The sequence below is a fragment of the Ambystoma mexicanum genome, chromosome 4q, assembly GCF_040938575.1.
Source record: "Ambystoma mexicanum isolate Mex_15411 chromosome 4q, UKY_AmexF1_1, whole genome shotgun sequence".
Lineage (NCBI taxonomy): Eukaryota > Metazoa > Chordata > Amphibia > Caudata > Ambystomatidae > Ambystoma > Ambystoma mexicanum.
The window spans coordinates 59,159,359-59,179,187 of NC_090928.1; the positions used below are offsets into that span (position 1 = coordinate 59,159,359).

General features: G+C 44.8%; 1 protein-coding gene across 7 annotated transcripts in view; it reads right to left on the minus strand.

The window, feature by feature from the left end:
• The window catches only part of LAMA2 (laminin subunit alpha 2), a 3,027,572-nt gene that overhangs the window by 1,112,181 nt on the left and 1,895,562 nt on the right, over positions 1 to 19,829 (minus strand). For all 7 annotated transcript variants that reach the window (XM_069607473.1, XM_069607470.1, XM_069607476.1 and 4 more), the window contains 2 exons: positions 12,390 to 12,533; positions 4,738 to 4,917 (listed from right to left, as the gene is read on the minus strand). In XM_069607473.1, coding sequence (XP_069463574.1) covers positions 4,738 to 4,917; positions 12,390 to 12,533 — 324 coding nt within the window. The remainder of the gene's footprint in view (positions 1 to 4,737; positions 4,918 to 12,389; positions 12,534 to 19,829) is intronic.

Below are 19,829 nucleotides of genomic sequence, written 5' to 3' on the forward strand. Positions count from 1 at the left end.
ATGTTTTGGCAATGTACAACTGCATTCCCTCATACGCACTATATCAAACCAGATATCGTTTAGTTAATATTGTTGTATTATTGTAATCTTGTTGTATGTTGCTCTGCTTTTATATTGTCTTATCTTTTTTATTGTCTCCATCAAGATGAATTGAATTGGGGATCTATAATTTTAATTCATGTAATGAATTTTATGGACATTTTGATAATATCAGATTTATATTTTGTCAATTGAGGTTTGTTTATTATGTTGTGTGAATGTTTTATAAACTATATGCACAACAATATATAGATATATAAATGCCACCAGGCTTGGGATATACACCGTTATTTATCATTTCAATCATGGGTTCCCATTTTTAAAGGCAGCCCTTGGCTGTTGGAATAGTTTGGATTGCATCAGGTTGCTTTAGGAATGTTAATTTTACTCTGGGGCTGCCATATTTCCAAAACATATGGCAGTTGCTGGGAACAGAGTCTAGCAGAGAAAATGCGCACTCTTTACGTTTTTAGCATAACACACTTAAAAGTTAGGACCTAATTAGCAAAGATTACTTTCTAAACTAGAAAACTCAGCATCATTTTACATAGTAAAAATCAAAATATTTCGGGCTTGCACAACCACGCAGGTGGCATTTCTTCACAATATGGGACATAGAGTCATGTACAGGAACCAATAAAGGGTGAGGCAGGGTGAGTGCCTGTTGTAACTTCAGACATCAGTGGTACTCAAGGCATCCTGGGACATTCAGCCCTGTCACAATATGGGTACTGAGTGATACAGAGAACAATTTGAAACTTTAGTACTGAATGAGCAGTGTGCCTTCTGGGAAATGTAGTCCTGTGTCCCAGTTTACCTTTTAATGAACATGCAATCTGAATGTGTGTGGGGTTCCAGGCATATGATGGCAACACCTGGCATGTTTGTGTCTGGGCTGATTAACTAAGATGCCATTCTACAGATACACTGGCTGAGGAGAGAAGGTAGAGACCAGAGCACTGGAATAAGCAGATCACTGCACTGATCACTGTATTTAGGAGTGGATGCTAGTGGGTGGGGGGTTCTTAAGAGACGGTGCTCTTCCGTCTCGGTTAGGTAAATAGGAGTTTGTTTGTAAGAGCCACTTGCACCTGAGCGGTGGAGATGCCGTGACCGGCCATCTTGTTGCAGAGGCCTCGCTGGCCCTACTGCTTGCTATACAGCAGAGCCACCCCTGTGGAGTTCATCACCCTACCTTGCTCCATTAAACCGAACACACGCCTTGATAAAGACCCCCGTTGGGTTGAAACACGTGTCGGCTTTTGTGTGCAAAATAAACCACCACTAAACCTTAAATTAAAGTGACAATACTTCTCATTCCTTTGCTTGGGATACTCAACTTGATTCGATTAATTACACAATTAGATCTCCAGCAACCAGGTGCAAGTGGTTCTTACAAACTGGCTGCGGAGACAGATGGTTCTCGGTGCTGACCCCTGCCTTGTGGAAACACCTTATCAGCTACAATTGTTAAGCCACTTCCTTGCTGCAACACATCAAAACATCTAAACAGCTGGTAATTCAAGTAAGATTGATGAACTTGCCTGCTAGACACTTATATCTACCCTTCACTATCACCACTTCCCTGCCACCTCCCTTTGCCTTGCAGTCACCTCGTGGTCTCTTTTCATGTTACTAGAAATGCACTCTGATGTGTACGCTAGATAAGAAAGTTACCATAATTAACACGATGCCGTACCTAACACACAAGGCTCTATTTGCTTTTGAGCTGCAGCCGTTTCTGTGATTCCTATACCTGACAAGCAAGGCTAGCCCTGGGCATAGGCGTACTGCGGAAGAGTGCATTGGTCACCTAGGTCATCCTCGGATGGGCGCACCTCTCCATATGAGTCTGCTCCCAGCCTTTGATGGCAATGCATGAAAGACTGTCCCTGGGCCCATGATGGCTATAGCTGGGCATATGTGCTTGCAAGTGCTATTAAATAGAGCCAGATACATTGGCCGAATCAATGTGACCGCTGGTGCACTGTTTGCTCTTTTATAGAGCAAACCTCTTTATTTGCAGTCTCTGAAAAATGAAAGCTTGAATGATCTCTGCAGTTATTCAACTCTGTCCTGCTAAAGGCTGCACATTAGCAGGGAGTGCTAAACTCACTGAACTATCCAATGGGCTAATATGTTGAGAGCATTTTGCCGGCAAGATAGCTCAGCAGGTTGAGCGCTCGCTGCTGTGATTTGAGCGTGATCTGCAGGTCGCAGGTTCAAAACCCGGCAAGGCCAACTCAGTCTTTCATCCTTCTGAGGTTGATTAAGGAGTACCAATTTCAGTTGGGTCCTATTGTATGTAAATATGTGCTCTGTAGAATAACACATTATCATTATTATTTCCAGAGTTATAGTGTTGATTTGATTGTTTATTTGTATAGCGCCTATACACAATGGGCCTCATTACGACCCAGGCGTTAACCATGGCGCTATTAGCGCCATGGTTGACGCCGGTACCTTACCGATTCCGTCATGGTGAATGGCGGAATTACCGCCCCATTCCAAGGTTGGTGGGGCGGTAATTCCCCATTCACCATTGGCCCTTCTCCATTACCATGTTTGCCTCCATAGGGCTCAATGGAAATGGGAAAGGCGGTAATTACGGTACCGAAAATTGCGGTACCGTAATTACCTCCAAAGTCCCTTTGCGGGTCCCGTCCTTAACGGCTGGTAAAACCAGCTGTTAAGGGAGGACCCACAAAGGGACCTTGGAATAGGGCGGTAAGGGATTACCGGTACCGGTGCCCTTACCGGTAGCGGTAATCCCTTACCGCCTGGGTCGTAATGAGGCCCAATGTGTTTCAAAGAGCTTCAAGGAGGGAGGGAACAGGGGAGAGAATACAAATACATTCTTACAAGTCCTTGAAACAATATTAAAATGTGAAAAATAACTATCATAATCAGCCTGGCGACTATTTTCTTTTCAGATAGTGCAAGTGCTGGGAACAAATAAAGGCGAAGAAGGGGGCAGGGGGGAATGAGACAAACTCAATCAGTTTGGGTGAGTGCACATGCACTGCCACTCTTCGATGCGGCCTTCATTGTTTGGCGTTGCTAACAGTGATGGCAGTAAATAAGTTAATCACGCTCAATGATTACACTGGGGAGTGCTGCTGTAGCCTTGCAATACAATGTCCTTAGTGCAAATTGTCGATACATGCCCTCAATCAGGCATATTCATATTATTCAACATTTTGGAAGCCTGTACGGACTGTCTCCTGTTGTTTTTTATACTTTCACAGGTATGGGTCCAGATTGCATACAGTTCTCTGATCTAGAGCAATTTAGCACTAACATTTTCACAGACCGATTGCTGGAAAATGTTTCGTTGCAAAATGTGTTCTCGACATTAGTCAATTTGATTGGTAAGTGCAAATGTTGGTGCAAAAGGCCCTGCGAGTGGTAGTTCAATCCCACTTATTTCTGCGATTTGCACTTCCCGGGCCCTTATTTTATCATATTGTCTGGCAGATTTGAGGCTAGTGAATGTGTTTACCCCAATTGTCCTGTTGTGTTCATGTCCTTTCCTCTAATCCTGTACACATCCTCAGCCTTTTGTTGTAATTTGGCATCTCGAAGATCACTCTAAACCCTTTTGTAAATCATCGCTAGGCCTAGCTGTGTCTGGAGTACCCTGTCTACTGTGGACTTTTTTTTATCATCGGCCAATATGCAGCAATACCAAACACCTACTTTGCAACGCCATCTATAAGTGCAGCAAAGTGCACTGGAAAGACAACCAATCACTGCGCCACCTGTGTGGCATCTCCTTATCTGAGGAATGGGCTGACCTTTGTGCCACCTGTCCCTCATCAGGTTCCCAGTCTGGCACCTTTCTTTGGCTGTTGCGCTTGTTACCTGTCCTGAGCAATACCCGTTGCTACTGTCATGATCAGGGATCAGCAGGCATCTTGAGACCAAGTAAAAATACAAAATCTATTTCTTTTGTTCAAACAAAACATTGCCAGAGACAAAGAATACCAGTGTCTCAAGCCAGGCCCAGACTCCAGAGGACCTCAGTCCTTAACTCTTCCCTCTTCCTTTAAGTTCAGAGCGCCTTCTGGGCAGAAACCGGTCAGTCACAGCCTCTGGGATTCATAGTGTCCCATACTTCCTTCTTGGTTTAGTGTTGTGTCTTTCTTATTGGCTTCCGGACATCTCAGGCTGAACAATACATGATTTTGGTTTCATTACTATTTGCACCAGCTCTAGTCAAGAGGCCACAAGATTGATTTCATAGTGTCGTTACAAATCAAACAAGAACATGAGCGTTAATTCAAACAGTAACCCAACGCATGGTAACCTTTACAAAGATCCCCTATGAATTCCCCCAAAAGATAAAGGAATGTAGGGGTCAGACTGTACACAATACATTCATAAAATACACAATAATATGAATTGCCATAGCCAAAGCAAGCATGTAACTCTGGTGTCAAGCACACCATGAGGTGAGTCTTAATTGTGGCGATTCAGAGTCTGTTTCCAGTACCATTTATTTTGGGTTCATGTGTGCTAACTGATTTTTAGTATCTTAACTGCAAAAAGAGTTAGCCAGGGAAGATTTGTCTTTAAGGACTAAGGCGCTCAGTTACATTTTTGGGACCTTGCATGCACCTGCAGTAAGATAAATAAAGAAACAATCTGGAGGCATTGCCCAATTTGTGTAGAAACCATCTAAGTTTCGAACATTACCTTTCGTCCCTCAAATTGTTCCGGAAGCTTCCAGTAAAAGGGTTCTGATTGCAGGTCTTGCAGGACGATGTCAATATTCGCGACAATCTCTGGGTGTTGAAATGTCACGCCCTTGGTGGTCCGGTGGTGGTGGGTGAAGTCCACAAGAGGTAGAACCATCTGTTCAGGCTTCAAGGTCAACTAGACAAATCGGGAAACGCACTCTCAGACATTAGCACCCTATAGCAGGCAAATGTATTCTCCAATCATTTAGCAGCAAACATATCCAGAGAAATATTACAGAAACCTTGCGGCGGTGTAAGTAGGCCAGCACTGCTCATTTGTGCCACAGTGGTACGGACGCACAGGCCTACCGTCATCAGTATATATAAATGTGGTGTTCTGGGATCCTTGCCTGGAGTGAGCAATCTTGGTTGATAAGAATGTATGTATATTCATGAAAAGTAGTCTGTTTCTCATAATGATACGGTTGTTTGCTGTATTGGAATCACAGGGTAGGGTGCAGCAAACTATGAGCGCACTCTTTTTCTTTAAAATGTCTCATCCGAAAAATACCATCTACTTATAAAGAAAATACATCAACACATCTTACAAAAAAAGATGAAATATGCATACATTAAAGAACATTAGCACGAGTTAGTAAATATGAACTTCTCGTAACCTTAAAAACATTTTCATAATCTAAAACATATTACATTATTTGGTGTGACATACAGAATGTTCTTACCCCATAACACGTAATAAATGTTTCAATAAACGTTTTCCTTTGTTCCAAAAGCATACAGCAAAATAAAACGTCAATGCCATTTTGAACGCAAAACCCCATTGAGGACAGGTTCTATTACTTTATTGCAGATTTTTCCAGGCACCCATCACTGCATTCAGCTTCAGTGCCCAAGCTAAAACACAAACAGAATCTAGGTGCTTCCCTGTCAGGAAGCTGTACTAAGTAGCTATATACTCCGCGCGGCGTTGCCACACAAAACATGGCGTTGATGAATTTCCGAGACAGTCAAACCTTAAGATCCGATTGGAAGCTCATAACGTATGACCATGGAACTGTGCTTGTTCTGCACACACGGTGTTACTCTGCCTACACGAATATGGTATTATTGACCACACCGTGTGGGTGGAACTACCACACCATTTGCGACTATGGCTTGCTGGGTGGATTCCCATTCTGTTGGCACCTGTTACATGCACTTGTTGGGGGCTCACGTGTTTTCCCCTGTAGCTAATTTCCCTGATGAGGGACTATTTGTCCGAAATGCCTTGGTGTTGTTAGCACTGGCACCAGGTGCCTTAAAATGGCCACTCTTGTTTTATACAAATATAAAGTGTGTTTCTGACTCCACCATGGGTTTGAGTTTTTCTTATGAAAAGAGAGTATTTCATGTCATCCCAGCCACACTGTAACTGAATGTCATTCTAGAGACAACGCTAGACCAAGGGTGTGCAGCCCTCACCGCTGGCTTTTCCAGCCAAGGTCCACACGTCTGCCACTATTCGTAATGCACTGTGAGGGGGCATTCTCTAGAGGATATGTACCCCAGGTTTTGATATCTAACAATCATTATTTCAACCAATAGTACTAACTTAACCAATCCAGCTGTACCCACTCTCAACCGTGATTTAAACTCCAAGAACACAACCCTCTCGGAGCAACTCATCATATATGACGAGAATTCACAAATGAATACTCGTCAGCAGTACTGTGCAACTTCGAAAAGCCCAATTAAATGGTTCCATAACGTGTGAGTATACTGAGGGTTTTGTATTAAGTTCTACAGATGCTAATATCTTAGAGAGCCTGGGAGTGGGGGGCTTGCTATATCCCCTACCAGAACTTCTCATTCCGCACTGTCCCCATGGAAGAAAATAATTTGGGACCATGTTTTCATCTCGCAACCTCAATAGATGCAGATCTGCAAAGGGAGAGAGGAATGATGTCCAAAGTTTACTTTCTATTTTTTCCAATTTCAGGTAGATGTTGGCGGAGAGACATTCAGCTCTATATAATAGAAACGTTTGCCTCAAAAGTTTTAAGCAATGTTATGTTTTGGCACACTTACACATTGCTTAATACTGTGGCCCTTTAGTTGGCCACTAGCTTTGAGTGCAGCTAGTTGACTTTTCCAAGATAGGTTTTCTGAAATAATAATGCCTAGATATTCAGACCCCCTAACCTAATTCACTCTACTTTTTCCGTAGAGCAGGATTTGGGAATACTTTGAGAAAGCACAGTAAATATCTGGCTCTTTGTGTTATACTGATCTGTTTTCAGAAATTCGTTTTACAGTATTCTTCAAACACTAATATAGCCTGTTGAAGACCAATAGGTTCCTGTAAACCCAGGTCACCTACCTACATCAGTGCTTGGATCGGTTGAACAGCTAACGTAGGAGGGAACATCTCTAGCGGCTTCACAATCTACTAAATACACTGCAACCAATAATGGTGCTAAAATACAACGTTGCTTAAGGCCTTTATTAGCACATATCACATGGTTAAGCAGAGCAGGATACGCCATCTGGATCTTGACCCCGGTACTGGAATGCGACGTGTTAATTAAATTAAGCAAATCACGTGGAATGACCCAATTTGCCATTTTGTCCCACAAATGACTGTGATCCATGGGATTGAAGGCTGGTGGAAAGGCCATAAAAATACTGCAAACTTTGCTCAGTCTACATTACGCAAGGAGATTTGCACTGACACACAAAATAAGCCGTCTGATTTGTGTACTATGTTTACTGTTTAACGTAAGAAGAAACCTTGTGTTTTGATTGAATTTGCTTCAATCAAAGTCCCATCTTTTGCATTGGAAAGGTGGGACATTGTTGTTTCTGTTCCATAATATATAAGCAGGATAAAGAAATAATGCAAGTGGGTCCTACGTACATTTTGAGCAGGTCCTAGTTGCTCTATTCCCTATCACGCAGGCAGAAAAAAAGGGCCGAGCGATTCACGACATTGCTGAACTCTTTGGGTAATCTGGATGGGGCACAACCCGTTAGCGCTTGTCAGTACTGCACAGGTACCAACACAGGTGCTACATCACTGGCTACATGTTTTATCGTTGCTGCAAACGTTGGAGAAGCCTGCCATGGAATGCATTTTTTTATCATTGTTTTTAAGTGAAGACATTTTTTTGCAGGTTTGGACTCTGGTTATTTTTATTTGAGAAATTCAACATTTGAGTACCATCTTCTTACTTGGATTACTTCTGCAGGGTAGGAAAGTGCGCGCAAGGCTTAAGCAGTTGGTTTTTAATGCAAAGGTCAATACTAGTCCTTTAATTTGTCTCAATGCCTGTGCTTGAGAGTAGCCTGAAAGAACCCCGGAAATTGTGACTCTTCACACAGATTCTTCCATAAGATAAGAAAGTTAAATCCATCCGGGCCTACTCAAGATTCCAAAGACTGAAATCTGACAACACCGAGCCAATGACTAGAGGTCTGGCAGTTCATGGGCGTGGCAATGTTGAATGGCCATGTGTAGACCTGAAGCAATGAGCTTTCCATTTCAGTCTCCATTTTTCATTTGCTGTTGGCTACATGTTGGGGCCAACAGTCCACGTTTCCTTAGTTTCTTTGACATCTAGTTTTAGTTGTTGCTGGAATGTCACCAAATAATTGTCCATCCAATACTGGTGTTTGCAATGTACGTTCGTGACCCCGGTTGGCTCTTCTGAAATGGACGCAGATGGGAGGCCATTACCACTTTATGGTCTGGAAGTCACTAGGAGGGAAGTGAGAGCCACGGTGTTCAGTCAGGTGTCATTCCCATGCAGACAGTCATGGGTGGTCTAGCTTATAGGGATCTCTGGATATTTCCAGGGTAGGCCTCTGCACCGTGGCCCACTTGTGTGTGGTAACCTATTTAATTTTAAAAAATTTTCATAGGAAAACGGTTGGGCTTGTAGAAAATGTGTCGTTTGGGGCCACTTTGAGCATTTTTTCCAGGGCCTCTTTTGGTTCCCAGTCCACCCCTGCGGACAGTACTCTCTTGTTTTCTGATTCGGAAGCACATTGATCGGATCAACAATGAGACTTCAGCAATGGAGCTATAAGTAGGATTTCCTTTTTCTAGCAAGAACTTTTACCTGGCACCTAAGGGAAATGTTGTTGAGTAGGTGAATCCCTGCAGCCCCAATGATCTTGGTAGTGGAATGCCCCAGAAATCGGTAATTATCATTTCCCTACGTGGAAGCAACTCCTACAGGTGCTATTCAGTACCTGACTTGGTGAGAGCATCATTTGCGCCCCAGAAATGGGTAATTATCATTTCCCTACGTGGAAGCAACTCCTACAGGTGCCATTCAGTACCTGACTTGGTGAGAGCATCATTTGCGCCCCAGAAATGGGTTATTATCAATTCCCTACGTGGAAGCAACTCCTACAGGTGCCATTCAGTACCTGACTTGGTGAGAGCATCATTTGCGCCCCAGAAATGGGTAATTATCATTTCCCTACGTGGAAGCAACTCATACAGGTGCCATTCAGTACCCGACTTGGTGAGAGCATAATTTGCGCCCCAGAAATGGGTAATTATCATTTCCCTACGTGGAAGCAACTCCTACAGGTGCCATTCAGTACCCGACTTGGTGAGAGCATAATTTGCGCCCCAGAAATGGGTAATTATCATTTCCCTACGTGGAAGCAACTCCTACAGGTGCCATTCAGTACCCGACTTGGTGAGAGCATCATTTGCGCCCCAGAAATGGGTAATATCATTTCCCTACGTGGAAGCAACTCCTACAGGTGCCATTCAGTACCCAACTTGGTGAGAGCATCCTTTACGCCCCAGAAATGGGTAATTATCATTTCCTTACGTGGAAGCAACTCCTACAGGTGCCATTCAGTACCCGACTTGGTGAAGGCATCATTTACGCCCCAGAAATGGGTAATTATCATTTCCCTAGGTGGAAGCCACTCCTACAGGTGCCATTCAGTACCCGACTTGGTGAGGGCATCATTTACACCCCAGAAATGGGTAATTCTCATTTCCCTAGGTGGAAGCCACTCCTACAGGTGCCATTCAGTACCCGACTTGGTGACAGCATCCTTTATGCCCCAGAAATGGGTAATTATCATTTCCTTACGTGGAAGCAACTCCTACAGGTGCCATTCAGTACCCGATTTGGTGAAGGCCTCATTTACGCCCCAGAAATGGGTAATTATCATTTCCCTAGGTGGAAGCCACTCCTACAGGTGCCATTCAGTACCCGACTTGGTGAGGGCATCATCCTTTACGCCCCAGAAATGGGTAATTATCATTTCCTTACGTGGAAGCAACTCCTACAAGTGCCATTCAGTACCCGACTTGGTGAGGGCATCATTTACGCCCCAGAAATGGGTAATTATCATTTCCCTAGGTGGAAGCCACTCTTACAGGTGCCATTCAGTACCCGACTTGGTGAGGGCATCATTTACACCCCAGAAATGGGTAATTATCATTTCCCTAGGTGGAAGCCACTCCTACAGGTGCCATTCAGTACCCGACTTGGTGATAGCATCTTTTACGCCCCAGAAATGGGTAATTATCATTTGCCTACGTGGAAGCAACTCCTACAGGTGCCATTCAGTACCCGACTTGGTGAGAGCATCATTTACTACCCAGAAATGGGTAATTATCATTTGCCTAGGTGGAAGCAACTCCTACAGGTGCCATTCAGTACCCGACTTGGTGAGAGCATCCTTTACACCCCAGAAATGGGTAATTATCATTTCCCTAGGTGGAAGCCACTCCTACAGGTGCCATTCAGTACCTGACTTGGTGAGAGCATAATTTACCTTTCAAGAACGAATGGCAGGGAAACCCACGAAGGCGGAAGCTGCTATGGTAGAAGTCCTCGACGGAAAGAATAAAGCCGTGTAGAGGTGTATTTCACACAGAGTTTGAAACCAATGGAAGAGAACACTGTGGGGTGGCCGCCCTGGGTCAGTAAAACACCTGTGGGATTCCTGCCAAGACAGCTGGAGGACCAGCCTTCCAGAGAAAGGGGTTTGTAAAGATGTCAGTTCATGACTCTGAGGCGAGCAGTTCCCATAGAGCCCGTCCTTTGTGTAACCAACATGTGTTCTACACAATGCAAGGGAAGTGGCACCTCAATGGATACCGGGGTGCCCTGGAAGTAGACAAGATATGGGGCTGACCCAATGAGGTAGAGTCTCTGCAGGACACTGCGTCCTTTGTTTTTAATAAGAAGGTCTTCTCCATCAGCAGAGTAGTCCATGGCTGTCAGGCAGGAGCATAATATATAACTGATCTGGCCTGGGGCTGAGGCTGCTTGTTTAGACCGTGTGCTGTGTTGTCGTCAAGGCACTTTATGCATTTGCATTTTAAACGTGCAGTTTTCACAGCGGTCGTTTTCGCCGAATTGAAAACAAATATAGATGTGTTGTGTGTTTGGGGTCGGGTATTGTGCGGCGGTGGCTTGCAAGGTGAGGTGGTGGCGGTGAGTTAGATGGGGGAATCCCCATTTCAAAATAATTTTGGAAAAAGCGAGTGCGGTGTAAACTGGACGTTAAAGTGCCAATGGGTAAAGTGGCTGCATCGAAAACACATGGAGCTGTTTAGACATCTCACAGCAGAGGAAGGTTGTTCAGAGTCCACTCTGTGAACCCAGGCGCCTCTATTATTTCTGAGCATCTAAAGCACCGGTTTCTAGTTTCGGCCTCCGGGAGCCCCAAACTATGCCAGATTTTCAGGGTAACCACCATGTAAATAACTCCCATTCAGAGTGAAAGCATTATGTTTGAAAATCCTAAAACGTGCAGTGGATTTGTCTCGTGAAGACACCAGTGGCACATTGAAGGCTACAATTGAGCCATTACCTCTCAGTAGACTGCTCAGAAATAGCCCTCACAGGTCAAAGTTCATGTTACTGCTTGATAGATCTAGTTCAACAAGATCCCCGGGAGATGTGCTCTGGGTAGGATGGGCAGGAAGTGGGTGGCCAGAGGCATAGCCAGGATTGTCTAAAAAGTGGGGCCTGAAGCTTATGTAGTTGGGCTCACTGTAGTGACATTAGCATCTGTAAAGGCCCACACAGCACTGCTGAGTGGGCATTTTGCCATTTTGGATGGGCCTTGCCTGCTCAGGCCCTACCCTGTCTACGCCCCTGGGAATGGCCATAGGCTTAGTCTGGCCATGGGCAGTAAATGGGTGGGTTAATAACCAAACAACATGCAGAAGCTGTGTATCCCTCCACACACGCTATGTCAGTACTAGCTGCGCGCGCGTCAATGGCATAGCGTCGGCTCAGTGGATGTTGCTGGAAGTAATTAGGTTTTCCCCTACATCTGAGAGCCCCAGTGCCTGATAATAAAGCCTCTAATATTCCTGTCTCCCTCCAACCCACCCACTTTTCGAAGGAAGACTCTCATTTGATTGGCAGGCACTGATCTAAATGAAACCTGCCCCCTTTTTGTTTTTAATGAGAAATGATTGACAGCCGCTGACTGACACCGGAAATGAAAGCTAGCCCCGGAGCTTGGCTTGGTTTCTGGCGCGCATTGCACCTGGGCTGCATCATGGCAACAGGGAGAAAAGGTTGCTGAATGTTTTGCCACCTTTATGCCCCTGCCTAAACACCGCCAGCAGAAAATTACATCTTCGAATTACACGCCTCAGCGGCAGCTACTCACCCACGTGCGGATCAGCCCCTTCGCCTCGCTGCACTGCGCCGTCATGCCAAAGCAGTAGCAGCTGCCGCAGCCCACCGGGTCCCCCGCGCTCAGGCCAAATGTGCCCGGCTTGCACCTGTCACAGTGGGCACCTTCCACGTTCACCTGCAACGAAAAAGCTGTTTGAGCACACGTCCAACATGACAAATTTGTATATAGTGCTTTTTGCACGATTCTTCACACCTCTCAGCGCTGTGATAATTGCCGCCATGCCTATTTTGAGCGGGAAAGCAGAAATAGCAGCGGCTGATCTCGCCTACCAACATAATAGCAGAATCCAACCGGTTTTGAAAATGACGACCAGAACACACATGCAAATGGTCTCCACTAAAATGATTTTCCTACGAACGCTGCTCCTTCCTCCTAACCCTGGACATCCTGAAAACCTTTATGCAATTTAGCAGACCCTGGAAATAGCATGGAACGATCTTAGCACTTTGCATGCTTGCAAATATCAGTGTGAAAAAGTTGCACTCACTGTTTCCGAGATTGCTCCCAATAATCACATTACTCATTCATTCTGTTTCCTCATTCCTTACTCTAGGGCAGGGTTGTCCAACTCTAGGCCTCAAGGGCCGGAATCCTGATGGGTTTTCAGGATACCCCTCATTAATATTCATGAGATACATTTCCATACACGATTCTAAATGTATGCACATTTTTTCACATGAATATCAATTAGGGATATCCTGAAAACCCCTCAGGACTCCGGCCCGTGAGGCCTGGAGTTGGGCAATTTTATCCATACAGTAGATTGGGTATTGCCACACGAGCCTGCCCAACAAAAAAATCTGAATTGCACATTAGAACGCTATTCAATTGAGTACATTTGTCAGTGATTTACACAAGAAAGAACAGCTGACCCAAATGTGGCTGGTGGCAGTTGCACATGCAATCAATTCCAGGAGTTTGAAGGGATGAGGCAGCATAGTATTCAAAACCAAGGTGTGGTCCCATGATGTGAATGGACATGGTCCTCAGGAGTGCAGGATCAGATCCTCCTTTAATGGAGGTGAGAAGCCAAAACCTCAAAAGGACCCACTTATAGCCAGACGAACATGAAAGCCCCGATACCACCAATTGGACCATAAATGAAGAAATAGTCCTTCGCATCCTGGATCCATTTAACAGGACTCCACGACATGCACAGCATTACAAGCAAGAGAGTTTAAGAGAGACCTATGGCACTACTTGTAGCAACAGTATTGAATCCTGGATGACAGCAGCAATGATTGTGGATATGCTGCGCCTCCACCCCCACGCAGAACCGAACTGTTCAGCGGCCGCCAGGCTGTCAATGGTAGGTGCTTCAGAATTTGGAGGAGGATCAGACATCTTTAGGAGGTTTCTAGGTGGAGATGGAGGGACCCAGAAGAGAGTTGGAGAAGCAGGGGAAACCAGGGGTTCTGGGCCCATCTGGGACTAACTGGGATCAGCAACGTCTCTCCCTCCTATTTAGAAAGATAACCCTGAGGAGAAGCAGGAAGGGGAGGAATACAAACAGGTGGTTTTTGGGGACTCGGGAATGGGGCAGCATCCATGTTTAGGGCTCCTCACTCCGGTGTGTGTAGGGATTTCGAGCAATGACACAATGTATAACACAAGTTTCTTTCAGTAAGACTTTGTTTATTATCATTCACAAAATACGGTCTTGGTTTGGATGAACACCTATAGGTACTAGGTGATGTCTCGAGAAATAATAGGGACCTCTTTTGTAAACTAGTGCCCAGAATGGGATTAAAAGGTGGGGTTCTCCAGGTTCTCCCTGAATCTCTGGTTAATCAGATGATTTAACATAACAAGTCAAAAACACATTCCTATACGTCTTAGACCGTCCAGGGCACCCTGTTCTAATGACAAAAGTTCAAACAATAGGCAACAGAAAGTTCAAACCTAGATTTCAGAAGTCCTTTTTGCCTTCAGGCTAACACTAATCCATTACACAGAAGAGTTCTCTAAATTTGGCAATCAAAAGTGTTCATAAACCTAGCTTTTCAAAGTCCAGCTCTATTTAGTAAATTAAACACACACGAAATGCTTCCTGGACAGTGTCTCCTGCTGTGTACTTAAACATCACAAGTTAACTAGGCCTCCCAACGGCCTAATGTTCCTTTGACACAGAGGTCTGCACCTTGGTGCTCTGCTAATCTTTTGGACTGCAACTTCCGCAATCCCTCACTATTGGCTGGGGCTGATGGAAGTTGTAGTCCAAAACAAATGAAGAGGCAAAGGTTGCAGCCCTCTGGTTTAAAGCATAATACTTCCTCGGTCCCTCCATGATCTATGATTCCTTTAGCCTTCTCTTAAGTCTCTCCATGGCCATGCCTTTGCTCAGGTTTCTCTCGGGTCTCTTCATGACCTTGGCTTCTCTTAACTTCATTGAGCTATCTCGACGACCTAGGTTTCTCGTAGGTTTTCTTTCAGGGCTCTCCACGACATTGGTTTCTCTCCACACAACACTCTTGACAGCAATGGGTATCTGTCTCAATTCAGGGTCCTTTTCAGATAGATGACATCCTTACCCTTCTGCCTTGAGGTTCTTCTTTTCCAGGTTGCAGCAGGATCTTCCCAATCCCCTGTGGCATGGGCCCGTCATATGGAAGGATGTGGAGCTTCTTCAACTCACCACAAGTGGCAGACAAAGAGGGACATGAGAGAATACTGGCTCGAAGCAAATATGTCCAATGTGGGTACCCGAAACCCATCTGAAATCACCATGATTATAGGAGCATACAATGAGAAGTCCAAAGAGCAGGTGGAGTTTCTACTAATAGTATCCATCTGAGTGTTCTTTACTCCATGCACATAATAAGCTCAGGCTGCAGGAATCATATCTCCGCCATATTCAAAATCTTGCTGGACACCTCTGTAATGAGGGGACTTGGGCCCACACTGTTTGTTGACATGTATGATAGACACCAGGTTAACCATGCACACAAACATGCCATATAGGCTTTGAAGATGGGGATAGTTCACTTCAGTTGAAGGATCATGACAGGACCTCTGGTGGCTATTTCCCCTGTAGCAAAGGGGGGCCCAGAATAGCACCTTACTCAAGCTGTCTTGCATCTATTGTAATGACCAGCCACAGGGGGCAGGGGGTAGACCCAGTGGAAAATCCGCCAGGGAATGTCAATCTTCCAGCCACCACCATAATGACTGACAGATTTGGTAGGTTCATAGTGACCCAGTGGCAATAGTTAATAGACACATTTTCCCAGTCAGAGAGCAGGTGCATTGCCAAAGACCTGTGGTAATGTCTAGCCCAGGAAACCACAAAGACAGTTACTACAATGTAGGCCTGGATCATGAGTCATTGATGAGCCACTGTCATGTTTCTGGAAAGGAAGGCTAAAAACCTGGGCGGCAACTTGAGTTGGAGATGACACCACCCACTTTGCCATGTTGAAGAGTCTTGCCATGAACTCCAGGTGTTGATAAAGCACCAGGGATGATTTCTGGAGGTTCAGGGGCCTACCAAGCTGGCATAGGAGGTTACACACCCAGCTGGTGTTAATATGCACGTGTCAAGGAGAGGTCATGGATCTGCCCCTCATGGAGATATAGGTGAACAGCAATCCCTTGGTGGTTGAGAATCCCCATCGAGGGATGTTAGGATCTTCAATACCTTTGGGCAGTATTCAGGAAAATCAGGAGGACCCTCAATTGCGATTTTGCCCCCTGACCAGGAAACATTTGGAACATTTGGTCTGAAGGAAGGATCGGCATGTGAATATAAGCATCTTCCATGTTTACTGAGGAAAATATGGTGCCTCGGAAAAAAAGAGAAATAAAAGATTGGAGGCTTTCCATCCTGGAGGGGATGTCTTTGACAAATATGTTCACCCGCTCTGATAAGTCTCCTGAAAACTGATACCACTGCCACAAGGAACAAGATAGATAACACACATGTTCCTAACACCCCAATTGGACCGGCATGATAGTGCCTTTGGCCAACAGTATCTGGATCCCTCCTTTCAGGGAAGTCCTCTTCAGGGGATTCCCCGGCCAGGGTATGACGAGTCTGGAGAAATGTGAAGATGATTCATTTGAGTATCCCTCTTGCACAATGTTCTATGCTGAGGCGTCTGGGATTAACTCTTAGCAAGTGCTATGGAAGAGGATGAGGAGTCCCCCAGCCTATGAGCCTTTAGTGACTTGGGAGTTGGGGGGACCAATCTCTGCCATAAATAAGTATGGTTGCCTGGGAGCCAAGATGTTGACCTTGCGCTTGGTAGGCTGCTTCAACTAAATCCACCCATCTGGAAGCCCCTGTACAGCTGTGTGGAAGAGTGTGCCTGGTGCCTGTGTTCACTCCCCCTTTAAGAATGACAGGTTTAGGCTTGGTGTGGATACACAGCTGGTTCTCCTTCACAACTTGTTTGAATAACTTCTCAATCTTGAGCCTAAAGAGTTTCTGACCAAGGAAGGGTAGTAATAGGATCCCTTTCTGAGAGCCCTCGTGCTTCCAGGCCCTGGGCCTGAGATGTCTCCTCGTGCAGACCACAGACACGCTGTGCAGGACAATGGCTCTGAAAATTAGTAGGAAATGCCAGGCGAGAGCATGATCTTGTTCTACACTATTTTAGGTTTATTGGCACAATTAGCTCATGCCTCCAGGAGAGTGACCGGTCCTTAAGGAGGGACTGTATAATCTAGCAGAGCAGATGGCTGCACTTAAAGTAAAGTTAGTGGTATCATGAACTCTCTTGAGTTCCCATTGCACTCTCCTGTCCACCTGGTCAGCTGGGGCAGCATCCTCTGTGGCCACTGAGGTGTGTCCAGCAAAGCAGGGGAGGATTGGGATTGCTCAGAGCATTGAAAAAAACGAACAGAAAAATAGAGATAGAATGGCGGAAAAACTATGACCAAGGGGGAAAAAAACGAATACCAGAGACAGAATTACAAAGGAGTGTGGGAGCCCCTCTACTGAGAACGGACATTGGGTGAAATACCCCGTTGTATGGAATTTCTTCCACTGAGGAGGGCCTACAACCACGTTTTAGCTCACTGCACCCTTCACAGAGGAGAAATATCCATTGAATATCAGATTAGACAATACAAGGCCGAATTACTCAAAGCAAAAAAGATATTCTACATCAAATGGATCACAAACTCAAGCAACACCCAGAAAGAGATATTCAACATCAAAAACGAGTCAAGAAATTCAGCAGTGTGCAACACATCAACCCCATTACAAAAACTATGCAAATACCTTAAAGACCACTTCAAAAATAAAATCACAAACATCTGCCAAATCATTGAGAGCAAGCCGAAAAGCACCATCAACCACCTCAACCAGCCAACACTGTAACGACCTACTAGACAAAACCACCTCCTGCCGATCTCGACAGATAAAATCAACAGCCTTGTGAGCAAAAGCAACCGAGCCGGTTCGCCAGCGAATCCCTGTCCACCGGAAGTCTACAAAACTATCCTGACCCAGAAAACACCTGCAGAATACCACCTCAACCTCTTTAACCACTCATATGCTGATTTGAAGGCCTGTTGCATGGATTGTATTGCTAATATCAAGCCACTCCTTAAAGATCCATCGGGAAACACAAAGGACCTAACCAACTACTGACCAATCTCAAACATCCCATTCCCAGCAAAACTACTAGAAAGTTACATCTACGAACAAATCCTTGAACATCTAGAAAAAAAATGCTAGATCAGGCACAATTGGACTTCAGACCCAAGACACGAATGGCAACTGCATTACTATCTATATGGGATGATCTAAAGTCCAACGCAGACTCCAACGTCAATCCAGAACTAATACTACTTGATCTGTCAGGTTCCTTCAAAACATTCAACCACGAAACACTCATCGAAAGATGCCAAGGTATTGAAATCGGCAACACAGCTCTCTTCTGGCTAGAATCCAACTTGCAAAACAACATGTGGAGTCCCTCAAGGCTCATCACTATCACAACTATTCTTCAGCATCTACATGACCGTTCTGATTAACCTCATAAAAAAACATTGCCTCACCTGCCACAACTACGCAGATGGCACTGAAATCAATGCTGGAGAAGAACAAAACCCAACATCACCAACTGGCTCACTGAATTAAACCAGTGGATGACCACAAAAAGCCCTAAACTCATTACGGACAAAACAGAAATCATGATAGCACCCAATGACCCATTGAACAACCACCATATCCTATTGCCCACCGAGCCGGAAAGCCCACCAAAAACATACAAAGGGGTTAGAAAATCTCAGATTCCTCTTGGCCATCGAACTAACAGTAGAGCCACAAGTCAAAGCAGTAGTTAAGAAATGTTTCTTCCACTTACAACCAATCAAGAGGATACTTCCCTTCTTAACCTTTCCAAAGAGAATACTCGCCATCATATCTCATGTCATGTCAAGAATAGACTACGTCAACAGCATCTATTTTGGAATGCCAGACCACCTTATGAGAAAACTTCAACTAATACAGGATGCGGCAGCAAGACTACTCCTCAGACTCACTAAGAGAGAACACATCACACCAGCACTGAACACTACATTGGTTAAAAGTAAAAAAAAATGAATCCTCTTCAGAACACTCTGTATAACACACAGAACAATCTATGGCCAAGGAGCGGAATTCATACAGGGAAAGATCTCCATCTACAAACCAACACAAACACTAAGATCCAGCAATGACATTCACCTAGAATTAAAATAATACACCCAACAGAAATTCAGGGAACAGCATTCTCCTACACAGCGGTGAGACTTTGAAACTTGCTCTCAAAGGAAATATGAATAACAGAAGATCACCTAAAATACAGGAACTTATAAAAGCATTACTTTTCAACTCACCAAGCTAAAGAGTGAACACCGGCGAATCCCCCCCCCCTCAACCCCCACCAACGCAACACAATAAGAAACTGCGAAACTGGACCACTCAAAGAAACAAAAAACCTGACCCCAAATCCAACAGAATAAAAGAAACCCCATGCATGAGCCCAACACGGCTCTTGCATGCATTCAGATGCACTTGCGTGATCTGAATGACACTTGGCCTAGTAGGATCGTTGTCTGTCTTCCCTCTGTTCCCACTCCCTTGCCTCGTCGCACCTTGAAACACTTGTGTATAGGCGCGTTATAAATGCCTTATCATATCATCATAACATGAAAAAGACCAAGACATCCCCTGACTAATCGTACTAAAAACTCTCTAACACACTGCATACCCACTCATCACTGAAGGAACAAGACACATACCTCGCCACAAAAACACTGCAAACTACAAGCACTCTATGGACTCTCCACAACACCCAAGACCAAAACAAAACAACTGCATAAAACCACCCACCAAACACCACACAAATGTCAATCCACTAAAAACATACCAGCACACAATGACCGGTTTTTCCGAACTGATACCACCAACAGCACATC